At 34.9% G+C, this 19,486-nt stretch overlaps 1 protein-coding gene, 1 long non-coding RNA gene and 1 other non-coding gene across 4 annotated transcripts in view; 1 reads left to right on the forward strand and 2 right to left on the reverse strand.

Annotated features, from left to right (window-relative positions):
- Positions 1-311: 311 nt before the first annotated feature.
- On the reverse strand, positions 312-503 carry LOC137397833 (U2 spliceosomal RNA). The gene has a single exon (XR_010978881.1). It is a non-coding gene; the product is annotated as a U2 spliceosomal RNA (small nuclear RNA).
- A 5,904-nt stretch (positions 504-6,407) lies between these two features.
- LOC137396896 (uncharacterized) lies at positions 6,408-11,174 on the reverse strand. 2 transcript variants are annotated; one of them, XR_010978647.1, is made up of 4 exons: positions 11,151-11,174; positions 9,717-9,821; positions 7,515-7,568; positions 6,408-6,710 (listed from the first exon to the last, which is right to left on the reverse strand). It is a non-coding gene; the product is annotated as an uncharacterized lncRNA (long non-coding RNA). The 2 variants fall into 2 exon arrangements; XR_010978648.1 differs by lacking the exon at positions 11,151-11,174 and adding an exon at positions 11,121-11,148.
- Positions 11,175-11,231: 57 nt separating this feature from the next.
- LOC137396179 (28S rRNA (cytosine-C(5))-methyltransferase-like) overlaps positions 11,232-19,486 on the forward strand; it is a 39,726-nt gene continuing 31,471 nt past the window's right edge. The window contains exons 1-3 of the mRNA XM_068082332.1: positions 11,232-11,602; positions 15,528-15,704; positions 19,126-19,154. Of these exons, the coding sequence (XP_067938433.1) occupies positions 11,296-11,602; positions 15,528-15,704; positions 19,126-19,154 (513 nt within the window). The 5' untranslated portion in view covers positions 11,232-11,295. The remainder of the gene's footprint in view (positions 11,603-15,527; positions 15,705-19,125; positions 19,155-19,486) is intronic.

Consider the following 19,486-nt stretch of genomic DNA (forward strand, 5'->3'; position numbering starts at 1 on the left):
TGGACTCACAACAAATTACATATCTTCTCATAAAGACACGACCTTGCAAATCAGTGTGACCTTTGCTGTTGCCTTTGAGAAACCACCACCGAATCCCTGAGACTGACTCATTGAGCCCCTAGGGTTGATCAAATTCAGGTCAGAAACCACAGGCTTAAACCAATACCATTTTGATCAATAGATTAAAATTTTTAATCAATAGATTAAAATTGTGAAGGAATGACAGTTGTAAGCATTTAGAAACCAGCCAATTTCTGGAATTCAAAAGAGACCATTGAAGATTTTTATTTATTGAGTTTTCTCCCCAGAAAGGGAGGTGGGCCGTACCTGGAGGTACTGCAATACCAGGACAACCCGTGACAAAGCCGAAGCAAGCTTCTGCGCTTCGTCTAGTTCCAAAAATCAGATTAATATCGTAGTGACACAATGTGCCACGAATCAGATATTAAACTGATTAGAACAGATACTACACTTTGATCTTAGCCAATAGGCCGAGAAGCGATAACCAGAGTTTCGGCTTGACCTTCGAGTCATTACTCAAGGTCATTTATAGAAGCAGTGTGGGTCTTGTCAACCGTCTACATAACCAGTGATATAGTAAGTACTATGCTGTAAGCTGTAAGATATGTGTTATAGGGAAACAACCCACGGAGTGTTCTAGAAGAGAAAGCATGACAAGGTACCATATTAAGCAGATATGAGTAAGCATTAAGGTGGGTGGAAATCTACGACTGAGCGCGCGGATGATTAATCAACTAGTATTAACAAAGCGTGTGCTACGGTTCAGCTGTTTCATATCAGTAGTTGTAGCAGCTGAATGTGTTTCTTTGTTAAGCAATCAAGCTTCAGGGTTGGACAATACTTCCCGTTGTTGTGCGGACTCAAACATCCGATCTCGGGCTATCCACACAAACATTAAGATCTTACATGCGATACCCCATGGGAGTAATTTTGAATTAATCAATATAAAATGACAACAAACTATCTTTAGGATGTCAAGTTTCTGATCTTATCATACATAAAAAAGGATGATGAAGAGAGCTAAATAAAAATATTTGAAATTCAATTAAGATTTAAACTTCAATGTTGAACTTTTTAAAAAGTGTTCAGCTGTTTTATTGCTTATTTTTATAATTTGTCTCGTTATTATAATATTTTAACTAGTCGCTAGGCAGTCAAGTTAGTTTACTAGTTAAAATATGATAATTAGTACCTTAACTGAAGAAATAGGAGATTGTCAGGTGTAATAACTAACTTCACAAGTATTCCAAAATGTAACAAGGTGATTGATTGGTGCAGGTGCTAAAGTGGTGGTGTATTCTGTTTGAACTTATGCTCGACTTCATAGACGGGTAATAATCTGCGACTGAGTGTCGCGCATATTCTCAATTAACTGTAATAAATACTGTTAGGTAAAGAATGAGTAAACAAACATTTGTAATCAATAACTAAAGACAAAAAACTTCCATGGTCGAGTGATTCAGGCCTCTCCAAGTAGTCAGGCATGGATGCGGCAAGCAAAATGATTTCCATATTACGATAAGCAATTAGCTATTTTACAAGCAGTTTACAATGCAATGAGCAATTGGCAATACGATGAGGAATTAGCAATGCAATGAGCAATTGGCAATACGATGAGCAATTAGCAATGCAATGAACAATTAGCAATACAATGAGCAATTAGCAATGCAATGAGCAATTAGCAATACAATGAGCAATTAGCAATGCATTGAGCAATTAGCAATGCAATGAGCAATTAGCAATACAACGAGTAATGCTAGCTTCTTGCATGTATTTCATTCACTGAAAAGATTTTTGCTTCACTATTGTGCTGGCAAGAGAGAGAAGGAGAGAGCGAAGGATGAGAGAGCGAAGGATGGGAGGGAGAGGGAGGGAGAGAGAGGGAGAGAGGGAGAGAGAGAAAGTGAGAGAGAGAAAGTGAGAGAGAGAAAGTGAGAGAGAGAAAGTGAGAGAGAGAGAAAGTAAGAGAGTGAGAAAGTGAGAGAGAGAGTGAGAGAGAAAGAGAGAGAGAGTGAGAGAAAGAAAGAGAAAAAAGCTAATTTAGCATTAATACTGCCATATATGGTAAAAGCAATGCGTATAGTAAGATTGGCTTAGCCTTGTGGTTACATGTGCTTGTTGGTAGATTTGTGGTTTGGATGTCAAGAGTTCAAATCCTATAACTGAACAGACTATAAAAGCAAAAGGAGTGAGAAGAAACTGCATCCAGAAAAGGAATCCTAGTGAGAGCACGAAGTGAACCCTAGAGAACAAGAATGTAAAGAAATACACTGGGAAGAAACAACAGTGTTAACCTTTAACCTTTGATCAACAGTTTAACCTCTGCACAGCTGGGTTCACATATACTGCATATAATTTACATTTTTGCATTTACGAGTGAAACTGTTCAAGTATTTATTGTTCAAAAACTGATTTCAGCATTTCACTCGATTGCATTGAATTGTACTTGAGGTACTAATAGAAGAAAATTTATGAACTTTTGTTAATATTTTAAAACTTCAGATTTATGAAGCACTGTGTGCAGTAAAATGTGCTCTTTCAACAGTTGTGCATTTAATTGACAAAAGCCAATGCAAGCTCTACAAATAAGCCTTTTTATTGCAACCCTGCCATAAAAAACTAATTAGAAAACCACAAAAATTCAACTCTTACAACCTTTATATTTGCATAACAGTCTGATCAAGTAATTTGATGAAAAGACATTGAAAAGATAGTTTGTCTTTTCATGCTTATAGAGCTTGAACAATAAAAGCCATACTGATCAACCAGTCACATTGCTTGTAACAGTTACAGTTGTGCATGAGAGCTATTACTCATTCGGTGTAAAACAACTTTTATGCAGAGCCCACTTGCAAGTGGCTAGTCAGCGCTGACTTCCACAGCAATAAGCTAAAATATTAAAATAACGGCTATGTAAGATATTCAAGTTTAATACACAATAACATAGAAAAGTGTTTAATATCAACATCCAGTTAGTATTCACTCACATATCTTGTGTTGAGTATACACATGTAGAGTATCAACTGATGTTCTAAACTATCTGCCAAGTAATTACCAAAACAACCATATTAATGATGGTTCAAATAGAGTTTCAAATATAGCTTCAGATCCATTTTTGTAAATGTTTCAAATAATTTAAAAATAGGTTAGGTTAGTTAGAAAGTGTCCTATTTTTCCTTCTAAATGTTGCGTTAACACAGAAGTATCTGATACTGATGAGACCGTGTATGTATTACTTATATACAATATGCGCAACTGCTGAAGTGATTTTTGCGGAAGTCTGTGCGAGTCTTTTTCTTTTGAGCGTCTTAACTAAGACCAAGTTTTGTCAATTTTAGCCTTGAAACACCCTGGCAGTCGGGTCACCTCAAATACCAAAAACAATCGCAAATGATAAAAAAATACTGATACTTTCTGATAGCATCTATTAAAATTTCGTGCAGGTTCATCTCTACCTGGCTGACTGTATTTTAAACACACTTCACTAACTAAATTTGGCAGAGTATTTACACCCAATTAGATATAGTTAGGCTTCAGAATAATAAAAAATTCCACTTACATCACCAATTTGGATACTCTTTTAAACAGATGTGTTGGCAACCAGCCGCACCATATCTCCAGAGTAGCAGTAAAGATTTTAGAGCAGCTGTTAGCATTAAGATTAGGTGTTTTAGCACCTAACCAATCCACAATCAAAGAATGAATCAATAAAGTTATTGCATTTTAGACACAATTAAATCCAAATGGCACACTATTTGCTAAGTAACAAATGACTCTGAATACAAAAAGTTGACAACATTCACTTACTTTCAAGGTGATGAGCTGTAGGTACAGAATTTATGAGTAAACTAGTGTTATAATTTTTAGACTTACCCTGTTGGGTCCAGAGACAAATCCTTGCATTTGGTTGTTGTCTCCCATAAGAGTCGTGTGCAAGAGTATAAGAGACCCAGTAATTTTCACTATTTTCACCTACTTGAGCTGTAGGACTCTATGAGCCGAATATAATCAACTCAAATAAAATAAAGTGATATATCAGTTCAATCTTAAAATGTACACTTTTTTGTAACGTTATTGTACTGTTTGTGAGTTGAAATTTATTCCTTGTACCTATGTAATACTCGGTAATAAAAAAGGTTGGTGGTAATTATGACACGGAATTCCCAGCATTGTCACCACAGAACAAAGCTTTTTAGATGGAATGGTGGCCGCGAGGAGAGCTGAGATGGGAGAGGGGATCTAATGAAGTTACTATCAGTCAGTAGCCGTGTTTATAGACTGCTAGTGTGCGTAATAGAGTTATCTGAATTTTTGGCCATTTATTCAAATCTGAGCAGTCAATCATAATGCACTCGCTTAATACATGTTCGTTGTGGTATAATATTATACTAGCAAATTTTTATGTTAACCATTTATTACCATACTGCTTTAAGATTTGCATGTTACTATATAAATACTCAAAAAATTATTAATATTCGTATTGCGTGTTTATCGGCTCACCATCGAGTCTGTTTATCGGCTCACCATCGAGTCTGTTTATCGGCTCACCCACGAGTCTGTTTGTCGGCTCGCCCTCGAGTCGGTTTATCGGCTCACCCACGAGTCTGTTTATCGGCTCGCTCTCGAGTTTGTTTATCGGCTCACCCACGAGTCTGTTTATCGGCTCACCCATGAGTCGGTTTATCGGCTCGCCCTCGAGTCTGTTTATCGGCTCGCCCTCGAGTCTGTTTATCGTCTCACCCACGAGTCTGTTTATCGGCTCGCCCTCGAATCTGTTTATTGGTTCACCCACAAGCCTGTTCATCGACTCATCGAGTTTGCGTGAACTCGTTCTTGAACTGGGAGTCGTTTATCCTTGTCTAGTACAATTTACTTCAACTCTCGCTCGATGAGATCTGCTCTGTATTAATAAAGTATTAGCGATAGTTAATAAGGGGTTAATCTTTGTTTCAAGTCAATGTGTTAAATTATTCAATATTTTCTCAAGTGTTTGACATTTTCTCTTCCTTAACAATATAGACTCAATTATTTTTGACAGCTTAAGCGCGCAATTCTCTAAATAGCATTTAGTAGAAAACAACTTCACATTTAATAATGCTTAACATCATACCAGACAATTTATTGTTTTTAGAGACTAGTACATAATAAAAACAGAAAGAAAGATTTTGACAATTAAATAGATACTAAGTTTTTTAGTTTTAAATTTCAACTAGTTATATATATTTCAGAAATTCTAGGTTATTGTAAACGGTCTTGTACTTTTGTACATGACTGTATATCAAAAGGATTTTCATCAGCTGCTGAGCTTAAAGGCCGGAAGCTCTCCAATGTGACAACCACTCTACTCTTAAAAGCAAGTTGTGGTGTGGGGATAAATGTATAGCATACTTGTAGATAATAACCTTACAACCAGTCACACACCACAGCAATACATTCAATCTATCAATTTTTTCTCTTAGCAACACATAAACAGTGCTGTTGAGGTATACTTAAATAAAAACAATCGAATACAGAGTACCATCACAATGGAAGTCTTCCAATAGACTTACAACAAATTTTGGCATTTAATAGCTTCAAAAATGTTAAGAGCCACTTATCAAGCCTAGAATAATCAAGACAGAACTATTATTGGAATTACGACAAAATATTTCAATTTACAAGCCAAAATATGCCAACTTCTGTGGGCCCAGTGCATCGACTAGATGCAGTGCTACTACGCATGTGGGTTTCATAATACCTTGATATGTAGGGATTACGCTTTCATTTATTTTTTTCATTCAATATTGTAAATATATTTTAATTTTTGCTTTATGTAATATTTCTACTAATTGATGAAATAAAACATACGCATACCACACTAGACACAAATCACGCACACACACACCTTTTACCAGTACAAGACCAACCAATATATTTACTTTTTCTAGCCCACGGAAGTTATTTGAATTAGTTCACGGAGCTTATGCTGGTCAATAGATGTTTAAAGCTAGAATGCACTTTGTTAGGATTTAGAGCATTCAAATTTTTAAAACTGTTTTCCTATTATAAAATATCTGGATGAAAACATAAAAACTTTAACATCATAATTATAAAAAAGGACATCACTAAATAACTTATCATTGAAACTATTTCAATGATCATTTTAAGGGAGTTACCTTCTTCCGCTTATCATCTTGATAACTTTACAAGCAGCTCATTCATTGAACATGCAATGTATTCAGTAAAGTAATGCTATCACACAATGTGACTTAATGATCAAATAACAACCTACAAATTAAACCCCGGCTAGATTATGATGGCAAAGTGTCAATGCCATTCATACCAATCAATGAATAATCTAATTTCCCCAAGAGCAGAGTGAACCAATTGCCATCATTTATAGACGATCGCTTTACATCATATTTTTATTCATCTGTCTTTACAAATGGTAGAAATAAATAAACAACATTCCGAGATCAATGGCAATGATATTGACCACCACATAATTTACAAGCAGTTTTCCCACAGGAACCATACAAGAAATATGCATTTAAAGCTTAGCGCCAAAATGGGTTGGCTTTGAAAAGAGCATCCTTAAAAAGTAAATGGAATGTTGCCAGTAACTGACACTCTGGTTAATCCTTTTTGTTTTTTTCTAGATAGTCCTTAGCCTTCTCCCACATTCTCTGCGGGTCAGTCACCTTTGGCACCTGTATATCAGAAAGGGAATGAACATACTTTTAAGCTTTCAGATTCATTTACACAACTATACATGCGATAAACAGAAGAACAGCATGCCTGTAGCAGGATTTTCCGGAGTGCATTATCTTGGAATTTCCAAAGTGTATTACCTTGGAATTTCCAAAGTGTTTTACCTTGGGTTTTCCAAGGTGTATAACCTTGGATTTTCAAAAGTACATTAGCTTGGATTTCTGTACCTGTAGAGCCATTATATAGCTGGCCAAGAGAAGTTAAATTGGCTTCATGCCGTTTTACTGAAGCAAAAAATGTAGCGAAAAGTACTTCAAAACCAGATAGATTAACTAGAGTTGACGTTTTTATTTCCAAAAATAAAGCTCTTGAAAAGTAATGTTGGTAAGTTTTAAGACTAGCTACACTCAACTACATAGTGTCAACAAATAAATTGGCAATGAGAATGAAGGTGAAGGTTACGACATCCTTGTAACTAGCTTACAATTTGTTAGACATTACGAGAATTCATAATTCACACATTTCATTCGTTTTCATGAAACGTGCACATTCTTGTTCGAAGAGACGAAGACTATGAATGAAGATGAACAAAATGGAATTATAATTCTGTATAATAGAATTATATTTTTTGATCAATCAAAGATCCACAAGCTTCAACTCCGAAGACAAACAACAACATGTTGGTTAATGCTGGTAATGACAGCAACAAAAACACAAACAAAGTAGCCTATTTTATTGGCTTTAGCAACAGTTTTATGTATTTGAGGCCGATGATGTGTTCAGCTAATAAATAACAAACTTACGTTATAATTTTGGTCAAGGTAGACGCCTGCGTAGGCCCCGATGAGTGCACATACCTGAAGAAATTTAACTTTGTCAATTAAAACAGAAAAAGGTGGACACTCCAAGTTTTATCTACACATGCCTAGCTCTAAACTACGCTGCACAATTGTCTGGGAATTAAATAAAACAATAATACACTGTAGTAAACAGGTATTAATAGTAAAAAGTAGAAATAGATAAGGAATATGCCCACAACCCTACAACCCAACATGTACTAACTTTGGGAAGGATAAATATTGACATTTTCACAATGACATTGCCGAGGTTACTCTAAAGGTGAAAACACACTAGGCGATATTTAGAGCGATATCGGGCTGCGTGGCGCTAATCTGCATTAGAACTCACTCAGCGTGCTCATGCAAAGCGATAATGCTAGACTTTCTCTACACAACTTTATCGCTAGCGAGATGCATTTCGATTGGTTGGTTGTTACTAGAATGCAATTTTATGGCGGGTAATCATTTCTTATCAATGTTCACCAACGTACAGCAGCGACAATTTGCTATTTTGTTAATATTGAAACATCTTCAGAACGAGCACTGAATTGTTCATAAATTTAATAATAGCACTCCCAGTCATGTGCACCATAACAAACAAAAATTACAAAAAATCCGAGTTCAAAACCAACATTTGGAGTCAATCGTTGCGCAGGTTGACCATCTTGAGAACGGTAAATATTTAATATATCAGATATAACAAACCACTACAAAATAAAATGTATAAAAATCGAAAAAATATTACAGTTAAAAATACAATTATCATTTTTTCTTATGTATTCTTGTAGTGTAGGCAGTGTCCAATCCGTGAAAGTGAGACAGGTTTAATGACAAATGCGGAAGTTGCTTACGTTGTCGCCTAGACGGCGCCATATTGACTCACCTAAATTTATTAATAACTCAGATGGAACTAATGATACGGAATTTTATTGGCAGCTTGTAAGCGTGCCCATTATATCGTTTGCTAGTGAATCGCTCAAGTGTGTTTAGTGCACAAGGGTCATGGTAAAATTAGCTCTATATTTTGCATATGACTCGCTTCAAATTCAGGTCGATCTCATTTGTAATGTAGAGCTGAAGAAACAAATTTTAATTACCACAATGCAACGTTATTTGAAAAGAAAACAAGCAAAAGTGATGTTAAACCTTTATAATAATAATAGCTTTATTATTAAAAAGGTTAATCATTTGTTTACAATAGCTCTCATAGCATGCTTATAATTTGATAGTGGTTCAATTCCATTGATATTTTTTAGTATTTCTAATTTTGATAATTTGGAAAAAACTAAGAGAGTGCCAACTTAGTGAGCACAACTGAGCATGCCTTGCAAGGTCTCAGGCAGATGGGAGACAGAATAAGAGGCATTGAAAGACGCTAGTACTAGTATCAGTCTTGCAACTGAGAAGCTTACTGGGGTGTTAGACACAAGTAAAATCTTGAGTTCTTAATATTTTTGCTATAACGCTTGTAATATGATTTGAATCTTTTTCAATCTGAGACCGTGTTTATTGAAGGAATTGTCCTTGGTACATGTGACGGCACAGTCTTGAGTTTCTAATCAGAATGGTGTTCAAGAGGCTGATTCTCATGAAGCAGACAGAGTTTTGAATCACAATAGTGTTAATGCCCTGGCAAAAAGCGTGGAGTACATTAGTGCGAAACTTGGACAAAATTGGTGAAAAAATTAAAATCGCGTTGTGTTTTGTGTGCAGACTAACAGACAGACAGAATGACAAAGAGTGATTTGTTATTAATATAGATATAACATTGTAAGTAAGTCAGAGTCGTCACTATACTGGCCAACAATCTCTCAGGCTAATTATATAATTATAAATGCTGACAAATACAGCCCAACCTTGTTTTCAAGCGTCTCAGATCTAATCAGAGGGCAAACTAAAAATCTACAAAACATTAGCAAAGATTTTCAAAGTTTATTTAAATTGTTCACACATCATGAAAATAAATGTTGTGTTAAACAAAATGGTATTCATGTAGATACAAGAATCACCATCAATATGATGAGCAAAGCGTCAATTTTATGTACTTCTCAACCTTAATACAATTTTGGTAACGAGCATGGAAAATAGCACCCCATATACAAAAAACTCTAAGGTGTTCCTTAGTATCTACCAAACTTATGCTATTCATAAGACAACACAACTCACCAGGTTAGTAAATAATGACATGGTGCAAACCTAGTTCTCTCCTCTTTAATACTAGGATCTGTTGGCCACATCCAACTTTAAATGTTAATGAAACATTGTCAAGTCCTAGAAAAATACACCTATAATGCAAGTACACAAGCAGTGTGCTGTCAATTTAAAGATGAAAATATGTCAGTACCGGCAAGTTCTTCACATGAGCATAAAAGCTGAAATTAATGATTCATGGAGTACTTTCTACAACACTCGTGAAACAAACATTTCGTGAAATAATTTACGTGCTTCAACCGTGGAATAACATAAAAGGCAAACTGCAATGAATTAAATTCACCTATTGCAAGAATTTTGACATCTTCCAAAGTTATAGGTCATGGTAATGATAACTAAACCCTCTAGCCCTCAGAACATCATTGATTAACAGTGTAGACAGTAAATCCACATCAATGTATGACTATATACACTAGGACGTTATTTGGGAAAGATATATATATGAGCAATCTTTATTGTGGTAATCAATAGTCATATTTTACAATATGTTTTCCACAAGGTACCACGGCAAGTAAACTAACTAAAAAGCGGTGTACAACAAAAAAAAAATAAAAAGGATCGCAAAGAAACTATAGTCTAACTAAAAAACTAGTGAATAGTCTAACTAATATAATAATATTAGAACTGAATGCATAAAATATGTAGAACACAAGCTTGAGGATTGATATGATATTGATATGAGTATGAGTACAAAAAGTGGACAAATAATAGCTCAGTGAAAATAGTATACAAATATATGACAAGTTTTCTAGTCATGAAAACAAAGTGTAATATGAAATGGTTAAAATAGGTAAGGCTATATGATGAATGGTATTATTGGTCAGAGGAAAGTAGGTGTAGTTTGAGTTTTGTTTTAAAAGATTGCAGAGGAAGAGTTCTTAAATGAGTGCAGAGATTATTTAATGAATTTAGCAGGTTACTGTTGAGTTTGTTGTGGTTTATGGCACTAAGTAATTTGAATCTGTTTCTGGTTTTGTGACTATGGTTTACGGTTTGAAATACTATTATTAGTTGATTTTCATTTTGCTACCTATTAAAATTTTAATAAAACTTTTAACGAACTATACTGGCTTCACATATTATTTCGAAATATATCTAGTGAGCAGGAATAGCTCTCCAGTTGCACCGTTGCTTTAGCCTTAATGGCACTGTGTCAGCAATGATATACAGCCCCCCAGGGGGGCTGTATATCATTGGTGTCAGGTAAAGCTCGGATTCACTATTGATATTGGATGTGTTTGACTCATAACTACAGCTAGTTGCAAACAAAGATGTAAAAACTGTAAATAATTTGTAGCAATCAGTTGGCCATAATTTTAGCGGTACTCAATACAAAATAAAAACAAAAGGTATAAATACTTTAGCACTACTTCATTTTGCAAACAATACCAGAGCAAGGTTGAGTCAAAGTGAAGGTCAGTATAAGGTCGGACTACAGGCGCATGCGTATTGAAGGATCGCAAACCGGAAACGCATGTAAATCCTGTCAAATCGTGTACGCGCTTTATCCTTTTTTATTATTTATAGTAACAAAATGGGAAGAAAATTAGACACAGAAAAACCTAAACGTGGTCCTGGGAGAAAAGCAAAAAGGCAACAAGATCCAGTAGTTCCAAAAGCTTTGATTGAACCTACCAACTCTTCTAAAAAGCTTTCTTCTCATCAGAAGAAGAGAAAAAAGCTAGCCCTCCAAAAAGATGCAGAAAAACAACAACTGCTACAAGCAAAAAAGGATAAAGCATTAGCGAAGAAAAATGCAACACTTTTAAAGAGTAAGCTCAATGGCCCAAAGAGAAGCATGCGAACGGTTTCTAAAAAGGTTTTAAACCAAAGTCTCAGTGGTAAGTTAATGCTAATTTAATTTATAGATAGCCTATAAGCTCCTCGCCGTGCTACTTCAAATTAGCGCTGAGCTATTAGCAATGTAGCAGACCTAAAGGTTGGTACGCATTGATTGACGCATAAATACGTTATTATTTATCTATGTGAAGTTTTCTCAATACAAGTACCTGTTGAGGAATTTTTTCTAGTGTAGAAATTGGGCTTAAGTGCCTCCATTTTTGCTATAAAGATTGCCAAAGCATAAATCAAAGTTGTTAAAAAGCATTTGAGTGTTAACAAAAACTCGCTCAAAGAGGATATTTTTGACAGTATAAATCCTATAAAGAAATATCTCATCCATGTAATGCCCACGGGCGTAATGGATCATCCTGTATATATGTATCTGATAGGCAGTGACTGTTACCCAAAGACCAAGAGTAATAGTAGACCAATCAGAGAATTACAATGGATTTTATTAATAGCAAATTTGTATTTCAACTAAATTAATTTTGCTTCTTTTAGGAATGATCTACCAATTTCTCAAAGAATTTTCTGGATCATTCATTTTAAAGCTGTTTCGAGTTTTCAGTACAAAACTTGTCGTTATTCAAATTTTTAACTTACCGTCAAACCTCGACATACAAACTTAGAATGTTTTGATTATATTTGCTTCATATATTGTAGCAAGTATTCCTGTAAGAATACGTTAAATTTGTCATTTGGCTGCCAACAGGCCTGTATTCCCTAGTTGCAAGTTGGGGTGGCAAATGTTAGGCGACTAGTTATGAACACTTGGGGGTTTGGGGGGCGGTGTAAGCCCCTCAACGGGGTTCGAGGCAGCACCCTGAAGCTCTGGACCTTTTAAGCATCAACATCCCTCAAAGTATGCATAAATGCAATCAATTTTATGCATCAAAATCTACATAAATATATTGTTAATGGTTCATGGTAGGCAAAAATTTTTCTTTATTCAACGAACGATATAAAACTCATGACACTACAGATTTCTGTAAGGGACATTGACAGAACAAGAGCTATTACTTCTTTATTGCATTAGCTCTTGTTCTGTCAATGTGTCCATCACAGAAATCATTCACAACTGATTCTGTATCTAGTTCAACATCTTTATATATATACCTATGTGTAATATTAGAAGATCATTCAGATGAGCCTGCCCCATAGTGCTCCTCATTGATGTTTTGATTCTACGTTGATTAAGTTTTATATGATAAGGAAAATGCAAGTTTGAGGGTTTTCTTCACACCCCCACTATAAGCAATAAAGTTCAGTTTCCTAGTCTCAACAGAGTCTCACAAGATCAATCAGTCGGCGAGATCACACGGAGACAATATAGAACGCTAGTTGCTAGTAAATTAGTTGTTGAAGATTCCAAGTGAATGAGCTTGGACTGCAATTCTTTGTAGGCCGCTAAAAATCACTAAAAAGTTGGGGGCCCAGCCGCCCCAGGAAATATGGGCCCGGCTGTCAAAAACTTATAAAACAGGTTTCTTGTAATTACAAATAACATTAAATTAAATAGCCTTTGAATTGAAATATTAAAGCTAATGCATTAGGCAAACTGCGAAAAGCTAAAAGCTAGGTTAAAAAATTAGATTGTTTGTAAAACTTTACGAAGTATTAATCAATAAGAGGTGTCACATATTGTTTACTATGGAATTATGGAATAACGATAATAATACATTAATAATACATTAATAATAATTAATACAGATGATAAAGAGATGCACAGTGTGTAAGCCGAGGCGGGGCAGAGATAAGCGGTGGACTCGCGGCAACCATAGCAAAGATTCAAAAATTTGTAACGAGTGATTACACGAGTTTGAAAGGAACTCTGGAAATTAACATCATTCCAACTCGTTCTATTCTTGAGGGGTTTTTAAATAGAAGAAGATTATGCATGTACACATTTTTACAAGTGTGAGAGATGATAACTTTTGTGGACCCAATAGTATTGTCCTCGATCATCGACTATTATGCTATAAGCCTCAAGAAGTATTCCAAAACAAAAATTTTAGTGCTTCACTTTCTGATTTAATCACGAAATTAATGCCGAATCAGTGAATCCGTAGAGGGTCATTGCAGCTGAGTAACCTTGTGCTATAGTTGAGTGTGACACTATTTCATGTCTTTGTTCATTTGACAAGTATTTTGTAATTTTTGAGGTGTTACTTATCCTGAATAATGGCTTCAGAATTAAAGAAGGTTTGATGCACTAAACTCTGTCAGTTATTAGTCAAATCGTTTAGTAAGCACTATCTGACTTGACCTTGGTTTTACAATAAAAGTTAGTATATTTTAGCAACTAACCAATGCACAATCAAATACTGACTTATTAAAATGACTGCCTTCTAGACACAATTAAATCCAAATGGCACACCATTCGCTAAATAACAATGGCCTTTGATTGCAAAAAGTTGACAACATTCACTTACCTTTAAGGTGATGAGCTGTAGGTACAGAATTTATGAGTAAACCAGTGTTATAATTTTTCTTGACTTACCCTTATGAGTCCAGAGACAAAACATTGCATCTGATCGTTGTTTCCTATTAAAGTCATGTGCAAAAGTATCAAACGCCCGATCGTTTTCGTTATTTCCACCTACTTGAACTATATGTCACAATAAGCCCAATATAAGCAGCTTAAATAAAATACAGTAGTATATCATTATAATCTTAAAATTTACACTTTTCTGTCATGTTATTGTATTGTTTGCGAGTTAAAACTTATTCCTCCTAATTACATAATATTGATAAAATACTTTGGTAAAGTAACTTTGCATGTTGCAAAGTGCTTGGTAGCCGACCCTCAGCCAACTGGAAGACCTATCGAGGCTGTGTCGTCGGGGCTCGGCTCAGTCCTGGCGTCGGTCACTCTAGCATATTCTCTCTCTCTCTTTCAGCCGTGAACCCAGTGATCGGCACCACAATATATTTTGAAATTACTATGATATTGCTGAAAAAAACAGATCCTCAAATTTTGCCTGTACTATGGATTTTTTACACCAACTGGAGAGAAAAAGCGTTAATGGTCTCTTTTATGATCTCCAACCTATAGCAATCGGTACCTAATAGCTCTAGCACATTTAAAAGCATAGAATTTTTAATTTTGGAAAACTGCTACAGAATTATGACATAATAAATGACCTTTGCACAAATATTTTAAAATTTTTTTTCCAGATAATTAAAGATTGGGTGCAATGGATAATAACTTTTTTCCGGGTATTCAAAGAATGGACTTGAAAAGTTGAAAGGGTTAAATAAATTTGTAACACATCTTTTATTGTTGTTTTATGGAAATACCCATTATTTTACCCATAGTTGGGCTGTAACACCAAGAACTTAGTAGCTCTGTTGCACTCAGTGGTAGTAGCAGAGCATTAGTACGCATTAGTATTAGGTCATATCTACATTGTATTCACAGGAATGTATTAAAGCAAACTGCCATACAGGCTTTTGGTCAATTCCTAGTTTAGTTTTACTTACAGCCACTCGTTCTATTATGTCGATACAATTTCCTATCAGCATGTAACCCCTTGTTTAAAAGTCCATGTTTGTTGTATTGATGCAGAAAGTAGCAATTTATACAAAATTTAATTGAGCTTTATGCTATACAATGCTTTATTTAGACTTGGATGTAATTTATTTCTACTGGTCCGTTTTATTATCGTTGCTCATTTTTTACTTAGAACTAAGGTCAATCATAGGGTAAACATTGAAGCAGTTCAGCAAAGACATGCAGTTTAGTCTAGGCTGGTTCATGAAGGTGTTGATTCGGTAACCCATAGATATTTCTTCAAACAAAGCGCTTAGCAATTTTGGTGGGTGTCGTCATTCATTTTAAGCATTTTCGGTTATGTCTTTATTAGCGCTCTATTTTAGTCCCAATCTTTTGGTGACACGCATGTATTCTTTCCATCACTATAGATAGCCAATCTAGTGATGACGATGAGATGGATGAGGATGAAATGGAGGAGGATGCAATGGAGGAAGATTTCAGCGACGACGATTTACCTGATGACGACTTCAACGATGAAAACAGCGAGTGGCTGACCCCAAAAGGCACATCAAAACGGAAGGATCCAGTGATGGCCAATATAAAAGGCAAGGCATTGTATTAGCTGAAACTATGTTATCAATATTTAAAAAACCAGCCTCCTCATCTGCTTATAGCATTGTATTTATTTATGAACTGCTTGATGGTTGAATGAAGTGCAGTAAAACCTTTATATCACTATGTTACCATGGTCTATGGTTTAAAATTCCTTTTCTATTTTTAACCCTTTGAACCCTGGTCGTTCTTGTCAATACTTGTCAGTAACCCTGGGCAATTTGCCCAACATCCAAAGTTTTTAAACTTTTATTAAATATATCTAAATGTGCGCATGATACAATGATGTTTGGTAAAACACTAGTAAAAAAGTCAGGCAACCCACAGCAAATCTCATCAAACAGAAAAAAAGTACTTCACCGTTATTCGGACTAAAAATGTAAAAGTTCGTACAATTTTACAAACTCGTAAAAAAATTACGGTAGTATCATATCCATCGAGCGCATGTTCATCATCATTTCATGACTCAGAATATACAGGAAAATTGTAATTAGTATCATAAAATTTTTGCATCACAATCATTTATGACGTACAAACGGATGAGTCTTAGCGATTTTTTTGCTATAGCGTTCAAATAAATTTTGCTGTTATAACGAAGAAAGTAAACAATAATATTTGAAACTGTTACAAATGGAAGTGAAATTTCAGGTCTAATATCCTGTGCAAGAATTAATTTGATTGGTTTATGCTGTTACTTGAAAACCGCTTTTGTAAGCAAAGCCATGTGAATGCCGAAATTCCGGCTATTTGGGATCCTGACACACCCTATGCAATGCCTGAATACTGGCCGTTAGTGTTCAAAGGGTTAACAAAGCGCAGCATTAATCCACAACATGTGAATGTTCATTTAAACACTTATCACACTCTAACTGAACGTGCACACAATTCCAAATCTGCTTCATGGAAACATAGTGTCTCTGGCTACATAAGCAAAGAACCATCTCTATTAGTAATATAAAATTTGGGCAAATATATCTTCCGCATAGCTCGCCTTGCAAAGTTGCGGTCTTCGAAATTTCTTGAAAATCATATAAAGAAAATCTCCTTTAAGTGTGTGAGTGGTCTCTCAAATATTGAGTACTGTTTAACTTAATGCTAGCAGAGGCTAGGAGTGTTTTTATGAGCAATGGTACACAAACATCGCCTCTGTGAGCTTAGCTGGACATGTCCGAGTACAATGACAAGGGAACCTAGATAACAGGAGACATGCCCAGTTGTAGAGAGCTATTTAAGATTGGATTCATTCCTATCACCACCATTTGCCTGGAAATTCAACGGGCTCTGGTTGTTTGTGCGTCAGTCGTTTTAGACTACTCTGCCAATGTGGAGGCCAAAGATGAATATTAAAAATAAATTAAAAAACATAAAAACGGGTTATAAAATAGGTTGTAGTAAGGTTCATGTATTCCAAGTTAGGTGAATTATGTTGGGTACCTCTATTACTATCTCTATTTATAATTGGTTTTTGATTTCTCTCTTGTGCTATATTTGTAATCATTTAGTTAGAAGTTTTTGTAGACTTTGATTATCGAATAAGTTAAATGTGTTTATAGAACATTTGACCCAGTGTATGAGGGTTTTAACACACAAAGAAATCTCACCGAATTTGTGATCTCACACCATCACCCAGCTTCAAACTCACGCATGCTCATTCACTCACCTTAGATATATCAGGGTATAGCAGAGCGACTGAGGCTCGGCAACAGTAACTAGTGTGAATTTTAAACAACTCAATATGCAATGCTCAACCATCATAGATAACAATTGAAATTTAATTATAAATAATACTATTAGGGAGTAACAATTGTAATTAACTAATTGTATAATTTAATAATTGTAATTAACATTATTATTACTGTTACAAAGGGATTACTGTATGTTTTTTGCTTATTGTAAAAAGGGCATATCTCAATCATGCTTTTATATATGGATTATAGCCAATCATTGTATGCAACAAAAGAATAGTCTAATTCAACTAATTAAAACGTTTGACAAAAAACGCTCTGGTAAATTGTTATGCAAAAAAGTTAATCTTTATCTCTCAAGAAAAGAGCGCACTTTCTATGGCATTGGATGTGTCAGTGAGAAATGCAGTGTTTCCTCGCTACTTCTTGCTTTATCGGTTTAGCGGTTTCAGCGCTTCTCGGGGTAAAAATATTCACTGAAAATTAACAAAATTGTATGAAAAAATATAGAAAATACATAACTCTCTCATACTCCCACACAATAAGGTGCCTTCGTGAACATTATTGGGCTAGCAACTGTTGCAGTTCGCTAATTGTCTGTTACGTTCTGTAAAATGCGAAATTCTAACACGCTTGGGACACGGATTTAAATGCCTATGATTTTCAAAACTGTCTTTTGTACTTGAGCTAAAAGAAAAAGGCTTATGATTAATGAAGAAGTGACTTAAAAAATTAGTATTTTGCGTAGTTTTCCTTATTATCATCAAAAAGAGAGGGATTACATTATCATTTTTCCTAGCTACTGCTTTGAAGTAGTAACAACTTCAGAGAGAGCAATTGACAACAATAGTAGGCTACATACATGAGAGCATGCTATAGTTTTGTACTGATGACTTGCTGTTACTGAACTGTTCAATACTGATAGAAACCTCGGTCTAGATATCGGTGTAGTTGCTTAAACAACTCCTATAATACACTCACTGCAGTACTTTTTAAGATTTTGCTTTCCCACTCTCAGTTTTCCCCTTTTAAACAAGTTTTATAGGGTTTCTTAAAATACCTCAAATATATTTACCATGTTTTGATATTAATAGTGTTCGCATAATTTAGCTATTATATTTTTATGTATATTTTTTGCCAATTGTCAAAAATCCTATTATTCTCCAAGCATCGCGAAACCTACTCACATTGTATTACATAGAGAAGGAGTTTTTACCGGGAATTCTGTGCAATCTTAACATTGAATAGGTTCATTTATCAACTAATCAGGACCAAAGTAATAAAATATCATAGTATATAGTGCTTCAAGATGTCTTTAAAATTACTATGTAAGTGCACAAAATGGTCAAACTTACATGTATTACCAACACCAAAATAACTTGATCTGTTATGAGTTTTTTTTTGTGCATCCGGTTTTCTCTAGCTATTTGGCTTATATTTAACAAAAAAATTAACTTTTTATATATATATTATTTTTATGCTGTTGTCCAAGGCATCATTCAGCTACACCTCTGCTCGTTATTATACCAGAAATTTATGAAATTCTTTGACCAATATTAACGATCTATGTCTTGACAATTTCATGAGCTCACTGAGGTTCTTGCAGTCATCGGCGTTTTTAGTTTATTTGTTTGTATTAAAAAATTTGCCAAATTTTTGACCTGGTTTTGATGGACGTGTGTAGTTCAAATCCTTGTTAATAATTGCTGTGATTGTTGATTTTCTGCAGATTCTGATGAGTCAGAGGAAGACGACGTGGTAAGTTGCCTTTCCGTTCTTGCTAATAAGACAGTAGTAGTGTCTTATTTTATAAAGCTTTACATGAGACAAGAATATTCATAAATATATTGTACATATATCATAAATTGTTATAGAATGTTTATTTAGGTTGTCTTCATGTTTCATTGCTAAACCAAGTAAATCAATTTTCTTGATACAAAAAAGTTGAAACAATTTTTTTTTGCTTTCTAATGTGTGGTTCCCATATCGGTTACGAGACCCTGGTGGTAAGCTCGCACAGCAAAACATTTGCAGCGCTAGGCTTGGTGGCTTATGTTAACATAAAACGACTATGTACGCATATATCGATT

The sequence above is a fragment of the Watersipora subatra genome, chromosome 5 (assembly GCF_963576615.1).
Source record: "Watersipora subatra chromosome 5, tzWatSuba1.1, whole genome shotgun sequence".
NCBI lineage: Eukaryota > Metazoa > Bryozoa > Gymnolaemata > Cheilostomatida > Watersiporidae > Watersipora > Watersipora subatra.